The following is a 19,212-nucleotide window of genomic DNA, read 5'->3' as shown; positions in this document are numbered from 1 at the left end:
CAACGTGTGTCCTCATTGGCGCGCCTGGAAAAAGAAGGGGCATTCACTTCTGGTTGAGAGTTCTGAGATAAGATGATGGGATAAGTTTGACTTCCTGAATGAGTTTCTAAAATGTCTTCAGGGAGAAATATATCCTTTGGTGTGCCCCCACATTCCATAACTTTATCTGGAGAGTTGGTGCCCAGAACTATTCTTTTGGAAATATTTTCAATAGAAACAACACGTTGATATTTGTTACTTCCACCATCTACTTTTTGTAAAGCACTGCTTGGCTCTTTATCTATAATGTTTCCAAATATGTTACTGTTGTAATCAGTTACATCTGGTTGTTCATGGGCATCTAATTGGGTGTCTGGACTAAATTTAGCTTTGGCCTCATCGTTCTCCTCTTCTTCTATGAGTGAAGTGTTACTTTGTGCTTTTGGTTTGCGATGTATAGCCATGCAATTTGCTGCTAAATCTTTAGATTGGCTGGATGAAATAGCTTGGACAGAAGTGCGTTCTACTTTCTCAGTCGCCAAACAAGCATCACCGAGGGTTGTATCTTTTTCCTGGATATCTTTCACTTGCAACTTTTCAGAAGGTGGTGCTTCAACAGAATCTGGAGGTAACACTTCCATTCCTTGTAATTCATTGCTGCCAATTTGATCACTAGCATGCATATCAGCTTGAAAACCATCATCAGGTCCATTTTCAAATATGTGATGCAATGCAGTGAGTCTATCTTGGCTGGTGTTGTTGGGTATTGGCTTCTTAATTGGTGAAAGGGTTAGATTTAGTGTTTCCATGAAGCACAATTTGCTGTTTTGGCTATTTTCTTCAACTGGTTCATTTGCTGATGTTTTAACATTAACACTGGCTGGCTGATTTTCACCTAGTCTGCTTCTCTCAGATGCAGAACTTCTTCTATGCCTACTGGTCATTTCTTTATCATGTAGTCCGTCTTCCATCGATTTGTATCCTTTTGAAAGCCCATCTCGTTGCATTTCTTTGGAGAAATCACTGTAGCTCTTTGCTTGCTGATTTGTAGAAGACCTCTTCCGGTCTTTTGAGTCCAAATGATCATTCTGTGAACTGCTACGTTTAATACTAATCTCGATTTTTTTACGATGTCGACTGTAGTCCTCTATACTGCTATTCGTTGAATGTTGAGAATCAAGGTGGGTTATTTTATGTCTAATTTCTCCACTTCTCCCTCTATAGGCATCTGAGGAACCTATAACAAGTAAATTATTTACTAGAGGACTTTTACTCCTCTCTGATCTGTTATACCCATCGACAGTTTTGCTGTCTCTGCTTTTACATTTCCTGGAGTCATATCTTCGTCCAGTGTCTTTGTCGAATTTATGAGATCTATCTTTCTCAATGGCATAACTATCCCTTTTGGGAGCTGAACTAGTTCTGTACTTCCGGTCTGTGGTATCAAGAGGTTTCTGACATCGTTTCTCTCTGTTTTTGGTTTTGTGCTCATCTGATCCATGATGCCGGGTGGATGCACTAATAACAGAATTGCTGATAGAATGTTCATTCTGCTTGTCAAGAACTAGACTATGTCCACTTGAAGAACCTTTGGAATGATTATAAGAAGAGACTCTTGTCTTGCTCCAGGAACTGGCCTTGTTGTTAGGGCTACGACTTTCTCTTCTGGGTGGTCGAAGGGGAACATTTGGAAGACGACTATCTCTTGATGATGATAATGCTCGAGGAGAAGGGTGTAGCAAAGGAATAGGTGTTGTAGATTTTGGAGTACTACTCATGGAGACAGTGATGGCCTTACTGGAGGAGTTTTGATCATGAAGATTATTCACTCTAGATTGATGATAGTGACCTTTGTCTGACCTGTTGAAAAATACAAAGATTACTTAATGTTTGGTGTAGAAATCACAATTTTACTCATTTGGACGGGATATGTAAGAAAAAAGGACCGGAGGAAACATTTCAGATTTTATATATTGTCAGAGAAATGTTTAATAAGCTATTTATTTACTTTTCCCAACATTGAGTCACATGTTGCTATTTAATGCTCACTAATTGCTCAAATCAAAGTGACTGATTATCCATCCATCCATCTATTATCTGAACACGCATATCCTCACGAGGGTCATGGGTGTGCTGGAGCCTATGCCTGTTGTCTTCAGGCGGTAGTCGGGTACACCCTGAGGCTGCCAGCCAATCGCAGGACATACACAGACTAACAACCATTCACACGCATAACCCCACCTAGGGACAATTCTGACTAACTGCAGTAAATTCCCTTCATCAAGTATTAGTAATGCACATTTCATGGACTACTTTTTATGCATTATATAGGGGGAATTATTATTTAATAGAATTATTATTATATGCTGCTAGGTTAGCTCATGGAGAAAGGAAAACATTTCATGGGAAAACTCTTATGGGCGGTATATTACTGCTTTTTCATGGTTTTAAAGAAAAATTCAGTGAAATTGAATGGGCGTTAATTAAACGCAGATTTTCACTATTCCCTACCCTATTCTCCGCAAATAGTGGGGTCCATTGCGTTTCAGCTCAATTCCCATTGATTTGCATATTTACATGTTGACACTTACGACTGGTTCAGCCTTTGAATCTCAGCATCCTTTCGCATAACCTCCTGTCTGGCTGTCCGTAACAGCGCAGAGATATTCTTTTTGAGGTGGTTGTTCTCAGTGTTCAGTCCTTTGTTCTATAATAAAATAATTAAAACAAAAAGTTTTAATTTGGATTATCATTTTCATACGAACAAGATAGTTTGGGATTGATTTAACAACAATAGAGAAAAATATAAAAAATGACAATGCTAAAAAAATAAAATAACGCACTGAATAAAGTGGCAACACATACTCTCATAAACCAACCTGATAACATTTCTTATTCTCTTATTCTCTCTTTCTCATTCTATGTCAGTGGAGTGGATACATGCACAAATAAGAGACAATGAAAGTGGGATTTTAAAACAAGTATGAGCCTAGTGTTTGTGAGCAACAGGTACAACAACAGATCAAACCTGTATCTCCATCTGCTGAAGTCGTCTGTGTAACTCTTTAATTTGGTGTTGGGCTGCTTGAAATCGGGATTTCAACTGCAGGTATAAAAAATATATGTCAAATGATTTATCAGCTCACTGCAACCTCTGCCATTTTAACCGTGAATATAATTGATCATAATGACAAGGCTCGGAATAAGTGGTTTCGCATCACTGTTTGCATGTTAAAATTTGTGCCTCATTAATACACATTGACTTGCAAAACTGAGAATCTAACACAGAGACAAAAAAGTAGTGACATAATCTGACGGTACCAAATGAAATTGTGCCACCACGAGAGGGAAAAAAAAAATCTCTCTCTCTCTCTCCCTCTCCCTCTCCCTCTCCCTCTCCCTCTCCCTCTCCCTCCCTCCCTCCCTCCCTCCCTCCCTCCCCTCTTTTTTTAAGCCCACCTCAAAGCAAGCTGGGTACTCCTTTCGGCTCATTGAAATAGTGACAGCTGTGTGAAACAAGCATAGCAGTTTGCGGGTCTAAATGTGCAGTTTTAGCATAATTAAAACACAGATTTTTAAGTTTTTCTGAAAATTGAATGGCGGAGAAAGCCCCCAAAAGCTTCGATGGGATACTTACGGTACCTACAAGCGGGGGGTACTCAAGTCGAGGCGAGATCGGTTCAACCACTTACGTCGCAGTATAGCAACGAGCTTCGGCTGGCTAATATTGCACATAAACACATTGCGCTTTCGCTCCTAAGTTAGTTATCTACGTTTTTTGTACCTTATTTGAAGTCATGTCTTTATTTGTCAACTGTGGCTGTCGCTTTAAAATTGTGCATGTACTCGCACGTGCACCATGATTAAGCCTGACACAGATGTTGCAGTTACGCTTTGGGACAGAGATGGCAGTCGCGAGTAAAAAAAAAAGTGACAAACTGCCCAAAGATTCTTTAATCTTCTTCTTCCTTGTCACTTCAAAATAAAATAAGAAAATAAACAGTCATAGTGTGTTCTATTTTTTTTTTAATAGAAAAACTGAAAATATATCATCATATATAACATAGCCTATATCGTGATAGAAGTTTTTTTTCCATATCACCCAACAGCTAATTTGATTTCAGAGTAATTCTAAGATCAGGAGCCAGTGTTTTCCAACCTGTGGACACAAGGCACTTATTTTGCATAAGAAAAACCTTACGGCATACCAGCAAACAAAAATAAAAGGTTTGCATACGGAAATAATTATCTTAACTCAATTTAGTCACAAGTGTACTTCGTGTGAAATCTGGGCTTGTATAGTTAAACACAAAGCTAATATATTTGCAGGTAACCATGACAGTCTGTTGGATGAATGGCAACAGATGGATACACACAGGTTGGTTTTAACTTTTGCCATCCAATTGAAGAGCATTTATCATTCTTGCCACTATATGACTGGCACTGGCATAAATAGAATTATAATACTGTATTTTCATGACTATAAGGCACACTTAAAAGTCTGTAAATGTTGTTGTGCGACTTCGGTAAGCGCTCCGCTTGACTGTTTCTGTGGGAACATTTCTGCCGACATATTGCTTATATACAGGAAATCCGGCCCTGGTTGAGGACTGGCAGGCATGAGAACCCGAAAGACTCAACTGAAAGATGACGTGACCTCCCCGCGAGTTAATGTCCAATCACTCTTGCGGTTCTGCCTACTCACCCCCTCACACAGAACAGAAGCAGAAAAACAAAATGTCATGCGCAAGCGGCGGAGTTGACAGACCAAAGTTTGAAGAAGCGGTGTAGAAACATTTCGGCTTTGTTCTCAAATATAACGAGTGAGTGAAACCAGGAAATATAAATCATACTGTCTGTAAACGTTGCTTGAAACATGTCCCATTTGTTAACCTATTTTGACCGGGAGCGCGTGGCGTTGCCACCACCGAGCCGGGAGCACAGCAGCGCTCCTCCACCCCAAAAGCCGGGAAAGCGAACACTTCACCCTGCCCTGCCCCGACCAATCCTCGGCCTCCCAGCCAATGAAATGCATATATATGTTAAGGCGACGCGGGCCATGCAGCACCCCCCAGAAACTCCACTCGAGCACTCATGGCCGATGCAGACCCGCGGGTCACAAACAAATCACGGTGACAGACGGCGCGCTGAGCCATCGTCAAGCGACTGGCTCGAAGCACTTAGCGCACCGTCCATCACCGCCATCTACCCCACAACTCCCGCGAATCCGCGCGAGTCATAAACGCCCTAACAAAACTCCAGGAAATGCCAAGAGGCCCACGCCACCCCCACGTCATGCACACTTCAATGCACCCCATCAGCCAAGAGACCAAGAACTAGACTAAACAAAATGACACAGCAATGCGCTACCGCCGAAAATGGGATAAAGGAAACTCAAGCAACATGAGCAAGCATCATCACCGTAATGTACACGGATTTTTGTGTATTATTATTATTATTATTATTATTATTTTGTATACTTATTTATACTACTGTACAGTGTATAAAACTGTCGTTGCACAATGCAATTTTTGCTGACAGGCAAAATAAAGAGAATTTTGGGGAAAAAATAGTTCTCTTCACGCACAAATCACGTACCGAAACCGAATTGAAACCGTGACCCAAAAACCGAGGTACGGACCGTACCGTAGGCAACCTGTACTGTTGCACCCCTAATTTATATGATTTTTCTAACATGCTGATCCTTTTGTTGAAGCGGGTCACATACAGTACCAATATGAGTGGCTAAAGATGATAACACGTATGCTCAGGGCTTAGGTAACGACCAATAATGGCTCCGATTGCTAAGGTCACATGACCAAATCCAGAGTCAAGTATCCCTTTAAAATACATAAAACGTCTTACTGTAAGTAATTTTTTGTTATGAGGTAAAAGGAACAAACCTCGGTATAAGATGATTCTCTATCCTGTTGTTCTTCTGTTACAATCTCTTCATATAGATCCATTGATTCTTTCAGGTCCAAATGATTTGAAGAAAACTTCTCTGTATAATAAGAAAGGATATCCTCAGTTACACAAATGATGAAAACATTTTGATTAATGTGAGGTGATTTTAACATAGATTTGTTAAATCCAGATGGACAGAAAAAAACGTCATAAATGCAACAGTATTTTCCCTCTAATCATGAAACCTAGTAGAATAACAACTTATATAGCCACACTAATAGATAACATAGTCATATGTAAAATTAACCATAAAATACAAAGTGGACTTCTTATTAATGGTAAGTGATCATCTTCTTTTCTTTGCAATTTTCCAAGATTATTTTGAAAAAAAGAAGTTAACAACCTACACATCTGAATCTAGACAAAGAAAACAATGTACCATTGCTGCCTTTGAGTTGGATCTAGAAAAACAAAACTGGTCTGAGGTCTATTCAAACGATATTGCATACAGTGCATTTCAGTCCCCCTTTTCTGCATCTCTCTAAAAAAATAAACATTGCCCATTATTTAAAGTCACAAGGAAGTATAAAGGTTTAAATATGTCATGGATGACGAAGGGGATAGAGACTACATGTAAAAAAAAAAACATTTTAAACAAAAGATTTATTAAATTGAGAACTATGGAAGCTGAAATAAAATATAACACCTATACAAATAAACTATTGAATATTATATGAACAAGTAAGAAAGATCATTATCATGCATTATTAGAGCAGAACAAAAGTAACAAGAAATATGGAAAATACTAATTAAAAATAGCTCTAAAATTGGGATTATCCAGAATATTTTATAAAAGTATTGTTAATGATAAAATTTTAGATAGAGGTAATGATTTTAATGAGTATTTTGTTAATGTTGGTAGTAATTTCTAAAAAGAAATCCCTGATTCAAGAAATAAATTATGAAATAGATAAGTACAGTAAAAACAATTCATTCGTAGGTGTGATTTTGTGTGCGAATGGTTGTTCGTCTATGCGTCCCCTGCGATTGGCTGGCGACCAGTTCAGAGTGTACCCCGCCTAGCCAACCTCATAGCTGGCCAATTCAACATTTGCAACATTCGGCAATGTTCACAGGTTAGTGGGATAGGCGCTTTAGTTTTTTTCTGAAAGCACGGTGGTAAAAGGCTGTAAATGTACTATTCTACACCGTTACGAAAGTGTTTCTGCAATAATACCAGTAATCCAGTGGGATCAAATGTTGCATAATATAGAGCAGATCATTAGAAATATTTTTTAAACTGATTTTACCTGAACTGCTGGAATGATTGCGATCAAGATCATCGTAGATATCCACAGAATCTTCATTGACAGCAACTGTGGATTTTAAAATAACATCAGAACTTTAGAGACTAGAAAGGTTTACATGGAAACTTTAGTGTCATTCCAATTAAAATCATTCCACTTGAACATCTCTGGTCACCTGTTTACATGTGACGTGATCTATTCCGATCATTATTGTGCCAAAACTATTTGCAAATGCATATTTTGATCCACAAATATGTAAAAAGAAATTGTATCCGTAACTGAAGTCACAAATGTGTGACCTAAATTTGTGTACGGAAACACATAGTTGAGTGCGTATATATAAACAAAATCAAAACTTTGTCAGCACATGACTTGTTCTGGTGATTGACTAATCAGACCCATTCACGGCAACATAGCGTTAGCAAGAGAGATACAGGTCACGTCAAAATATCTACTGCTTTAAAGGGTGAACCAACACTAAATCAACTTTTTTTTTTGCTGATAAACTGTATAACTATAACTATAAATGCTGTCTACATGACCTGGTCATTACTTTGACATTTTAGTGCATGTTTCAGGGATGTGATTTGACCCAAGTGAAATTATCTGAAAATTTAGCCGGGGGTCTGGGGGCCGCTGGCACCCAGCTAGGTCCAGGGCAGTGCCTTGGTGGGGGGACAAGGGCCCGGAGCTCATGGGTTTTCCGTGTTTTTAAGTACTTTCAATGCACTCACATGACAAAGAAATAGACAAAACAACAGCATAAATTTTAATGGCATAATATAAAATATAAAATGGCAGTTTTAGTCAACTCAAAATCAGTCACATTCAAAAACATTGGACTGCCTTTGCTTTTAAAAACTATCACTGAGAATATCATCATATCTAACTAATGTGATTACTAAGTTAACACATAAATAATGTTGAAGAGTTCAAATTTCATGAACAAATAATTGTATCATGACCAAATGAAAAGTAACTCATATTAGAGCATACCACAAATGTCTTTGTTATAGCAGAAGATGTTATCTGTCGGAGTCATGTGCATACACAATGAACTACTACTAAAAAAAAAAATTTAAAAAAAAAAAAATCGGAATTTTTTTTGGGGGGGGGGATAAAAAAAACGGAATTCCGCGAATTAGCGGAAAAATCACATCCCTGATGTTTGTTAAAAGCTTGAATTTGGGGTAAAAAAACGTGTTTGGTGCCATCTGAAGTTTAAACACAACCCTCTTCCCATTCGCAACCCAACGGTCCTCTAGGCAACACCCCCTTTGAGCACCCATTTCAAGTCTGATTTCCTGTTGAGTTAACCTTTAAATATTGCTGCTGTCATGAATTATTGACGATTATCCTTTCGTAGATGAGAACGATCCTCCAAGTACTTCCGGGTCATCTTGCTCAGATAGGATCACGGACTTAAATATGAATGGGCTGTTCATAAATAGTCCATGGATATGATAGGAAAATTAATTTCCTCTGCAAAGATGAGAATCTGAAGAGGCCCCTGGTCTCCGAAAGACAAGAAAACAAACAAAAACAAACGCTGTCTATGGCCTAGATTGCAGCCAACAACGGAAATATTATTGATGCTAGCATCCCCTGGTGGTCGAAGCTACACACAAGTCTCCATACACGCATTTGTGACTCCTGTACGGCAGGACTGTGACAAAAGTCATATGTAAAAATACAGCCAATCAAGAGGCCCGGTGTTTACAGGTCAGATATATACATACGCATTCAACTATGTGTTTACGCATACAAATCAGTGTACGCATTTGCAGATTTAAGTCACACATTTGGGACTTCAGTCACACATTCGTAGATTCTCGTTACACATTTGCGGATTCTCGTGACAGATTTGTGACTTTGGTTATGGGTAGAAATTCTTTTTACATATTTGTGGATCGAAATATGCATTTGTAAATAGTTTTGGCACAATAATGGCCCTATAGATCTGCCATTTATATACTTCCCTGCATTAATCAGATCAGCCATGTAACATGCGGAGATCGATGTATCGATGTAATCATCACGTGATTGATCAAGATGACGCTGCCTGTTACTATATGTGGTTGGCATAGATAAATTATCACAAAAAAATTCTAATTTAAAAACTACAAATTATTTGTTAAATTTGTTTTGCCATTTCACACATTTGCGGATTCTCGTGACAGATTTGTGACTTTGGTTATGGGTAGAAATTCTTTTTACATATTTGTGGATCGAAATATGCATTTGTAAATAGTTTTGGCACAATAATGGCCCTATAGATCTGCCATTTATATACTTCCCTGCATTAATCAGATCAGCCATGTAACATGCGGAGATCGATGTATCGATGTAATCATCACGTGATTGATCAAGATGACGCTGCCTGTTACTATATGTGGTTGGCATAGATAAATTATCACAAAAAAATTCTAATTTAAAAACTACAAATTATTTGTTAAATTTGTTTTGCCATTTCACCAAGCACTCTATATAAAATATTTCAAATCCTATATAACGTGAATATTTATATACATACCATCATTACCCTTGTCACTGCCGGTGGTCTCCATTTTTTCAAATGCCTCTGTAGCTCAGTTTGTACCTGAAAATAAGTCAAAATGATTGTTTTAAAGGATATCCATACACAAACGTGATTCAGATATTCAAATATGAGTCTTGTGGAGGGATACCAAATACCACCCCTACCCCCCACCTCCCATATTTGTGAAAGTTAAAACTCATTCATTCATATCTTATCACGCCACCGCAAGAGCCAGTCCAGAGCAGTTTGGTTAGCTTCTTAAGACAACATCTGAGCAGCTTGGGCTTTAAGAGCAGCCTCGAAGGATATGGTCCACAGATTTAACAGGTTCTCCACATGTACACTTTGCACTTTCAGCAAGTTTTTATCCTAGTAAATTATCCCCAGTTCTACCTGTTTTTGCTCTGGCACAATTGAGGGCAACACAGTCTTGTCGGCTGAGAGAGTTTTTTTGCAAAAGTGGTACTTAACTGAGGTGGTAAAAAAAAAAAGTTGAAACTGTAAAAGTATGACTTGAGGGGTTACAGGGGGCTGACACATCCACTGGTTAAAGCGGTGAGTCTAGTTTGGTTTCCAGGCTATATATAACCTTGTAACGATTTGGCCAGACATATCTTGACAAAAGCCTTTTTATTTGACCATTTGTGACTGAAACATCTTCTAATTAGTAGATTAACACCTCCACACCACCTAAGGACCTCAATACAATCTAGCATCATCCCCATCACACCTGGTACCGGCCCACTTTATTGGGGACCGACCAATGTCTAACTCCAAGGTTTGGGCAAAAGTTGACAGCCCTTTTGGTGGTATGCAGCTAAGGTCCACGAAATATTAGGTAATTGTTACGTGTCATTTTTAAAACTAGGAACTAATTCATTTTGCCAATGAAGAACGCACTTGGTAAAGCCTTTGGAATCAGAAACATTAACATACAGACGTTACTCCTGGTTGTGCTCCAACTTTGAGTCACTAACCTGGCATTGCAAATTGCGGTACGAGTGTACGCTGTTTTAGTTGTTTTCTAATGTATAGTCCAGCGGTTCTCAACCGCGGTTGTCGAGTACCTCTATCCAGGTTGTTTTCCATGTCTCTCTCAGCGAATACAGGAGTGTTCTAACATTAAGCAAATCAGCAAGCTCTGCATAAAACCCGATAACGATACTCAGCTGTGTTGACTGAAGGAGAGATGAAAATCATGCTGGATAGTGGTACTCGAGGACCGGGTTTGAGAAACATTTTATAGTCGTGTTTTTTAAGATTAACAGTGAAAACGGATTATTTGCTATCACCTATTACAGTAATAACATATAGACATTATACTATGATCGTTTTTTTAAGTGTATTCAATACATGGACTAACTTACTTGCTTAGATTGTTCTACAAGTACAGTTCCAGTTAGTAGAATGTCGCGCCATTAGCTCTTCATACAGGAAGTGACGACACAACTTCCCGCGAACAGACAAGACTACAGAGCCATGGGTATCTTGAAATACAATCACTAGACAGGACAACAAACAAAACAAAACAAAAACTCTACTTACCGTCCGCCTCCAAGACACACATCCCGACAAACCCGTGAATGTTTGTAATATCAAAAGACTGCCTCTGATCCGTAGCTTGAAATAGCTAAGTTTGTTGCCTCACGTTAAACCTCTGTCCTACGTCGGTTTGTGATTACGTCATCGCCGCATCCGTCGCTGGGCATAGACATAAAATATCCCAGGCCTGGCTCGAGCGGTTGGCCGTATGCAGGGATACTTCAACGCGTCGCCATATTGGATGTGTCAGATTTGCTTGTAAACTAACGCTAGTCAATGGACTAAACTACAGAAAGGGCCTTTCTATAAAGTGAAAAATGAGCTAGGAGGGAATTCGGGAAATTTTTGCACTTCTGGAAAAGTTTTAGATTTTAGGCAGTGTGTTAGATATAGGCATAAGGGAACTAAGCGGCTGCTTAGGGCCCCATGGCCATCAAAGGGCTTTAACGCAACTGATTCCAATCAATCAGGCTTATGCAGAGCTTCCTGATGAGCTGATCATAGATAATGCCAAAAGGTACTCTCTAAAACTAAGGATGTCCTGAATAAGAAATCATTATACATATTATATTGTTCATTATTATTACCATATCTGACCTATTGTGTGGAAATCTGGGGAAACGCATATAAAACAAATACCGATCATGTTATCAAAAAAGAGCCATAAGAATTATAAATTGGTCAAAATATACAGAGCCAACTCATTCACAAATACAATTAAATTCTATGACTTAGTTGAATTTAAAATTGCACAATGTATAAAATACACAACAATCTACTGTGTCACAGTACTCAGAAGCTGTTTGAAATTAGAGAGAGTCCTTATAACATAAGAGGTACAACTGTCTACAAAAAAAAATAAAACAAGAACAAATATTAAGCAAAGGTGTGTTAATTTGTGGAATGATTTTGGAACTGACCTAAAAAGATGTCAGTCACTTGCTGAATTAAAAAAATTGTTTAAAAGCAAAGTTTTAAAAAAATTCTTACATCAGTCATGAGCTGTTAAAAATGTACATATGCTGTAATTTCTTTGGATGTATCAGTATGAGTGTAATGAAAATTGTGCACGTGGGTATGAGGATGTGATTTAAAGATGTATTGTGGTATGTGTCTGTTGATTTCGTGTGCATATGTCGCTGGCAAATGTGCGTATGTTAAAGTGCACTTGTATATATGATTAGGTTTATACATTTCCTTTTGTTGAAATCCATTACCTTATTATTTTATTAACAAAACAAATAAGGGGTATGACTACATACGTTTTTAACTTCCTCCTACCCCTTTTGACCATATAAACTCTTTTCTTTCTTCCTATTCTTGTCTTATTTTTTAATTCCATTTATATTTAGGACCCGAGCAGCTACCGTTGCGAGGTCCCTATTGTTTTTCGTTCATATTATTAGGGCCCGAGCGTGCGTATGAGTGTGTATTAATTCACCTAAAACCTATTAAAAATCCCATACCGTTTACCTAAACCGAATACTTCAGAATCCAGCTAGCGTCTTGAGGTTGTCAGGAGACCCGAGGAAGGATCAAAGAAAAGAAAGGAAAGTGAAATCCAGCACCGACCATGCATCACCTACTACCCACCGGGTTACCAACCTGAATCTTACTGGGGCCCGCCCGAAGTGCCAGGAAGCTCACTGGAGCGGGGCAGGCACAATACCAGGCCCCGGGAGCCCCGAGACCCGGGCCATGGAGGGGGAGGAAGGGGGGCAGGGGAGGGGGATGGGACGGGGGAAGGAGACGACAAGAAGGGCAAGCGGCAGGGCAGCAGAGAGAGGGGGGAGGAGGAGGAAGAGTGACGAGGAAAAAGGGACAGGGAGGCGGAGGACGGGTGGGGAGAGACGAGGAGGGAGAGGCGGCAAGGGTCTCTCCCTTCTTCCATGAATTTTCTGTAATAGGTAGTAGTGTTGATTTTGTCCAGTTAATAGAATAATCTGATAAATGTGAGAATTTAGTTATTAAGTTAAATACTTACCCTAACGAGATAGCAGGTTTTTCTAAATAAAGTAAAATATAATTGGCATATAGATTAATTTAGTGTTCTGATACCCTGGAGTGAATTCCTTGAATCCTTCTTTCCTGGCATATAGCTAATGCTAGCGGCTCAATAAATATTGCAAATAATAAAGGGGACAGTGGGCATCCCTGTCTTGCGCCTCTCTGTAGAGTAAAACTCTGAGATGTAATCCCATTAGTTAGTAGTAACTGTAGCTTTGGGAGAATCATATAATACTAACACCCAGTGAATAAATGACTTTCCAAAGCCAAATTTATTTAAAACAGCAAAGAGGAAACACCAGTTAACTTTGTCGAAGGCTTTTTCTGCATCCAACGATATAATAATTGCCTTTTTATCATGCCGCTGTGACTTGCTAATAAGGTTAAAGAGCCTCCTAATATTATTAGTAGTGACGACCTTTAATAAAGACCTGTTTGGTTGCTATGAATGATTGTCGAGATTACTGTTTCTAGTCTAGATGCGAAGGCCTTACCGATAATTTTAATATCAGTGTTATTAGTGAAATTGGATAGTAACTTGATGGAAGGGTGGAATCTTTTTCTGGCTTTAATAAAGTTTAATTGCTGCTGTGTTCATGTGTGGATGTATGTAACCATTAGTTTTAATTTCTGTTACTACTCTTAAGAATAATGGAGCAAGCATTAACCAGAAGCGCTAACTATTCGGGCCAGGTGCTCTGCCATTAGACATACTATCTAGAGCACTGTAAAGCTCGTTTATAGCGAGTGGCGCATCTAACATGTCTTTATATTCAGTATATAACTGAGGTATATTTAAGCTACTGAGGAATGCCTCAATATGCTCAGGGTTAGGCTTGTTAGTTTCTGAGTAAAGGTTGCAATAATAGTTGTAGAAAATTTGATTAATTTCTACTGGTGATTGTATGCATTCACCAGTTGTCCCTTTTATAGCCGTTATAAGAGATTTTTACGGTTGCGTTGAAGTTGGTTTGAAAGAAATTTACCTGAATTGTTAATATATTCAAAGTTGTTGTATATCAATTGTTCTATTATAAACTCTGTTTTTTTTTTTAGATAACATATCGTCTAACTGTATTTTTGTATTTTGTAAGTTAGTCCATATTTGGTTATTTGGGTTTATTGCGTACTCATCCGTCAATTTATTATTATTTAGTATTTTTCAAATTTTTGATCTTGTTTCTTTTTATAAGTTGAATATGATATAATTTTACCTCTAAATACTGCTTTCCCAGCTTCCCAGAAAAGAGATGGAGATAAGTCTGGAGAGTCATTTATTTCTAAAAAGTCTGCCCACTCTCTTCTTCTTGAAAACACCTATATCATAATATTCGGTTATACATGTAGCGCCACCTAGTAGTGACAAGAAATTTCTTACTTTACATTTGTATCTATTGTGCCGAGCCTGTTTGAGGGATCCAGTTAATTTTTTTGTCAGAAAAGCCTTAAGATGTTGATCATGCCCAACACAGAATATTGTAACTTTTCGCCAAAGGGCATGACCGTTGCGGTGCCGCGAAGTCTGATTATTCACCGTGACAATAAAAGCTGCGTTAACTTGACCCAGATGATTCTATCTTCTCAAAATTTCACACATTTGATGAGAGTCCAGGTCTGAATACATCTTCGAACTTATATTTATTTGTACTGATAGCACCACCTTTTGGCAATTTTATTTAATTTTTTAACATTTTTTCTTCAACTTTTCTCTCCAACCATGTTAACTGGATCTACCTCATATTTGCTTAGAAGAGTGTTTAGGCCTTCATAATGTCATAACACGAAGTTTGTGAGTTTTCGCGAATCGCTGTGGGCGTGGCAAGATACTGTTTGCCAAGAAAACAACTCTAATTTTGAGGGCCTAAACTCATGAAACTTGGCAAAATGAGCAACATTTTATCGTGTATTGTGCGATTTTTACAAAAATTACTCACTAGCGCCACCTAGAAATTTTAATGAAGCAGTTAAGCAAGATCTACGGATATTTTTTGGTATTTGAGGGAGCCCAAGACCTACAAAAAAGTCTCTTGGACCCATATGTTTAAAAGAACAGCAAGTGCTACGAATTTTTGAATGTACGATTTTTGCCAATTTTTGAACATTTACAAGGGGCATACTCTTGCTCATTTCTCCTACATGTTTGAACCAATTGACTTCAATCTTGGCCTGGACCATGTCAAGACCTGGGCCATAAAAAAAGGGGGGGGGGGGATCTCTCTCTCGTTTTCTAAATACTATATGACGAGGGCGGGGCATCATATTTTGTGCTTCATATTTCCTTCTCTATGAAAGACAAAATACATAATAACTGCCCGGTACATGCTCCAAAAAATCCCAAACTTCACTTTATAGTCACAACCTGAAGGTATCTCTATGACAATAGTCAATCATAAATATAGCGCCACCTAGCCCTTGGGTCGACAACATTTTTTCACGACACCTTAGGTATTTTGTCCCAAATTTGGATACTCTTTGTAAGTGTGATAACTGTCATTTATGAATATTTTTGTTTACTTTCCACCACTCAAAATGTTCAGTGACATCAGAACAATCCATACATATGTAGTTTTATTCATTTATTTATGATGCCCTCTATGCACAATAAAAGCAATATTGTGCTATGAGTAAAACTAACTATGATGTGTGTGTATATATATATATATATATATATATACATATATATATATATATATATATATATATATATATAGCGCCACCTAACCCTTGGGTCGACAATTTTTTTTTATGTGGCGCATTAAAAAAATAGGGGGGGGGGGGCGAGGTGGCGCGGCAGGTATACAGATGGGGGACCGCAGCAACCTAATTAGGATATTTATAAAATTATTATTTTTTGTGTTATTTAGTTTTACATGTCTTTACTGGATTACTGCATGAGTGACTTTTATTCTTTGTACAGCAGCGATGTTGCCCCCACCAAGGTGGCCGCCACGTAGGCACGTCGCTTAGTCTTGCTGCTCCAGCTCTCTCTCTCTCTCTCTCTCTCTCTCTCTCTCTCTCTCTCTCTCTCTCTCTCTCTCTCTCTCTCTCTCTCTCTCTCTCTCTCTCTCTCTCTCTCTCTCTCTCTCTCTCTCTCTCTCTCTCTCTCTCTGTCTCTCTCTCTCTGTCTCTCTCACTCGCTCGCTCTATATATCTGTGATCAATTATTTTTCCCTGGGTGGAGATAGTGAGCTCGACCCGGAAGAACTCGTTTTTTCTCACATGTGGCCAGTATTGGATCACGCTGGATAGGAATGAGCTCGTTTGATTTGCAAAACAGTACCATTTTATTTAATTTCATATATGTGAAGAGCCTACTTTTCGGAAAAACATTTGTAGGTTACGTTTTTCTTTTCTAAACTGTTTCTTACGGCGATGGAAAATTTACAACTGAGCCCATTAGCGCTCGCAACGATATGTAGGCATATCGATGAAAGTCACAACCAACTGAGTCAATTTCTTTCCAAGCAGGTTTGTTTGAAATCGATCTTGTGATAGACTTGTGTGTTTTGCTATGTTTCGACTTAATTGTTCATAAAATTCTATAATAAACATTGCTGGCGTATATTGTGCTATATTGTGTCTATTTTGGGGTTTTGCTGACAGCATGAATGTAATCACTTATCATCTTGCGTTACAAAATCACAATTTTTTTCCCCTTTTCCTTCAGGTATGGAGTCAGCAGGACAGGCACTGTATTCTGGAGTACCTGGCTCAGGTCCTGTTGGAGAAGGACTATACGTTGTTAATTGCAAGACACTTGCGACCCATTGTTCTGGATTTATTGGAGCGAAATGCAGAGAGGGTTAAGACAAATGGCAGGATCAACCACGATCTACACGAGCGTCTGTGTGTGGCCCTCAGCAAACTTCTTTGCATTAGCCCCGACGCTCAGGCGTAAGTCTGCATTTCTCACTACTAACAATGGCACAATTTCACCTAACTGATCGCTGCATCATTTCTCAATAAAATTTTTGATTTTGCAAGGATAAATTTTCTTTGAACCTTAAATCTCTATTATAAGTAATTAGGAAGGTATATTTTTATGAAATTGAATTTAAATAGTTAAAATACAAAACACTAGTAAATATGATTACAGACATGATCACCTGCGCAGGAGCCATGCATAAGCTGTATAAAAGAAGGTATTAAACAACTTTTAACAGTTCAGTTTTTGCACCTTTTTAGTGCTATATAATACTGAGCTCTATCTACTTTTTTTACTTTGTCGCCAAATGAGGTCACCAAAATATCACGACTCGTAGTATAATGCGCTTTAGGTGTACATCAATATTTGATGCATTGCAGTTAGTTAACTCTTTGACTGCCAGACGTTTTCAGAAAAGGGATGCCGCCAGTGCCAGCCGATTTAAGCATTTTGACTGATCTTTCAAGGTCCACAGAAAATGTTGTGTTTGGACTATGGAAACACACATACTACCAAATGAAAGATTGAACTCTCATCTTTCATCAGAAAAGATGTGCAGAAGTGCTCGGTTGTGCTCCGCGTTTTCCGGTGTTAGCATCGCTAGCCGGTGAGGCTTTATGATGTGGTCATAGCCGCCGCGTCAACGCTTCCAACTTCGGCGTCAACCTCGGAGCCACCATCATCATCATCGTCGTCATCACTGTGCTCTTTAGCATTGGTCGATGAGCTGCTTGCAACCGGTCGCCATTGTTCGCTTCCTCAGCCATCCAGCCTCACGTCTTCTACTGCCGCGTCAACGCTTCCAACCTCTGAGTCACCATCATCATCATCGATGATGATCATTGTCGTCATCAATGTGCTCTTTAGCACTGGTCGATGCTTTTCGTCTTTGAAAAAAATGCTCAAGTGTGAGCTGCTTGCAACCGGTCGCCATTTTCGCTACCCATCCCCAGCCATTGTCCCCTCTAGCTCCGCCTCACGTCTTCTACTGACGCCTACCCAATTTTGTCAAAAGAGAGTCATCGCTGCCATCTAGGGGCCAAAATCTGCTTGAAACTTTCACCACAGCTGGCCAAGGCTTTCCTCCACCCGTTTCCCCCCCAAAAAATTGGAGAACGTCTTTTAACGTCCTTGGCGGCCCTCTGTAGGTTTTTACTAAACGTCATTTAACGTCCTTGGCAGTAAAAGAGTTAAGGGTAGACAGCACTGCCGATTACACTAAAACAACAAATACTCTACGTATGTTGTTTATCGGTAATTTAAATGTCTAGAGGGATCATATTAGAGCTGGGCAATAAATCTAATTAATTTGATACATCGTCATTTAAAAAATATAATCGTTGAAAATTTTCTAAATCGTGTAAAAGAATTTTGTCTTTTGGATTATTAAAAGCTGTTGTTCTTATGTTGTGTTATATGCAAATGTTTTTGTGGCAGAATGCTGGATGGGTGCTTTACAAGACATGTTTACTATAGCTACGAACTACTTATTTGTGGCATTTGGGAAAAAACTATAAATGTTAAGTTTATGTCAAAAGTCATTTAGAATCAGTAAATATTATCTGAACATTTTGCACAGGAATTATTTTTGAATAAATTAAACCTTTAAAGAAATATTTGTTGGGTTTATTAAAATCAATTAAAATTGTAATCGTCCTGAATGTCTGTAAAAATAGAGATTTTATTTTTTGGCCATATCGCCCAGCCCTAGATCATATATAGGCTTGTTTTTCAATATCCAATTTTAAACGAGAAATGTCTCGTTCCCGTCAATGGAGACAGCAACACTGCCTCCGCGTGGACAGAGAGCGGAGCGGCGAGGGCAAGTCACAGGCCTTAGACACATGTAAATATCTGCGGACGTGTCTGTGTGTGTGTGTGTGTGTGTGTGTGTGTGTGTGTGTGTGTGTGTGTTAGGTGGCATTCGGTGATCACCTATTGAAACTGAAGAGCATAAAAGCATGTGTCAATATTTCGTCAGGTGCAGACATGAAAGACAGTGTGTA

The 19,212-nt window shown here is 38.7% G+C and overlaps 2 protein-coding genes across 6 annotated transcripts in view; one reads left to right on the top strand and one right to left on the bottom strand.

Moving 5' to 3' along the window:
* The window catches only part of casp8ap2 (caspase 8 associated protein 2), a 31,658-nt gene extending 20,260 nt beyond the window's left edge, over window positions 1-11,398 (bottom strand). The window contains exons 1-7 of one of the 2 annotated variants that reach the window (XM_077552707.1): window positions 11,278-11,398; window positions 9,727-9,792; window positions 7,197-7,262; window positions 5,883-5,983; window positions 3,008-3,082; window positions 2,571-2,686; window positions 1-1,839 (exon numbers count right to left, since the gene is read on the bottom strand). The exon at window positions 1-1,839 is cut by the window's left edge and continues 458 nt beyond it. In XM_077552707.1, the coding sequence (XP_077408833.1) occupies window positions 1-1,839; window positions 2,571-2,686; window positions 3,008-3,082; window positions 5,883-5,983; window positions 7,197-7,262; window positions 9,727-9,760 (2,231 nt within the window). In that variant the 5' untranslated portion in view covers window positions 9,761-9,792; window positions 11,278-11,398. Of the gene's footprint in view, window positions 1,840-2,570; window positions 2,687-3,007; window positions 3,083-5,882; window positions 5,984-7,196; window positions 7,263-9,726; window positions 9,793-11,099; window positions 11,181-11,277 lie in introns of those variants that run through there. The other variant, XM_077552706.1, reaches the window with a different exon arrangement.
* Window positions 11,399-16,473: 5,075 nt separating this feature from the next.
* mdn1 (midasin AAA ATPase 1) overlaps window positions 16,474-19,212 on the top strand; it is a 260,821-nt gene continuing 258,082 nt past the window's right edge. For all 4 annotated transcript variants that reach the window (XR_013289379.1, XM_077552191.1, XM_077552190.1 and 1 more), the window contains exons 1-2: window positions 16,474-16,749; window positions 16,949-17,175. Coding sequence is in view for 3 of the 4 variants with exons in the window: in XM_077552191.1 (XP_077408317.1) it covers window positions 16,654-16,749; window positions 16,949-17,175 (323 nt within the window). In the remaining variant the exon portion in view is untranslated. The remainder of the gene's footprint in view (window positions 16,750-16,948; window positions 17,176-19,212) is intronic.

This window comes from Vanacampus margaritifer, chromosome 19 (genome assembly GCF_051991255.1).
Source record: "Vanacampus margaritifer isolate UIUO_Vmar chromosome 19, RoL_Vmar_1.0, whole genome shotgun sequence".
Lineage (NCBI taxonomy): Eukaryota > Metazoa > Chordata > Actinopteri > Syngnathiformes > Syngnathidae > Vanacampus > Vanacampus margaritifer.
Note: the sequence above shows the minus strand (reverse complement) of the source record. Positions and strands in the feature narration are given on the sequence as shown.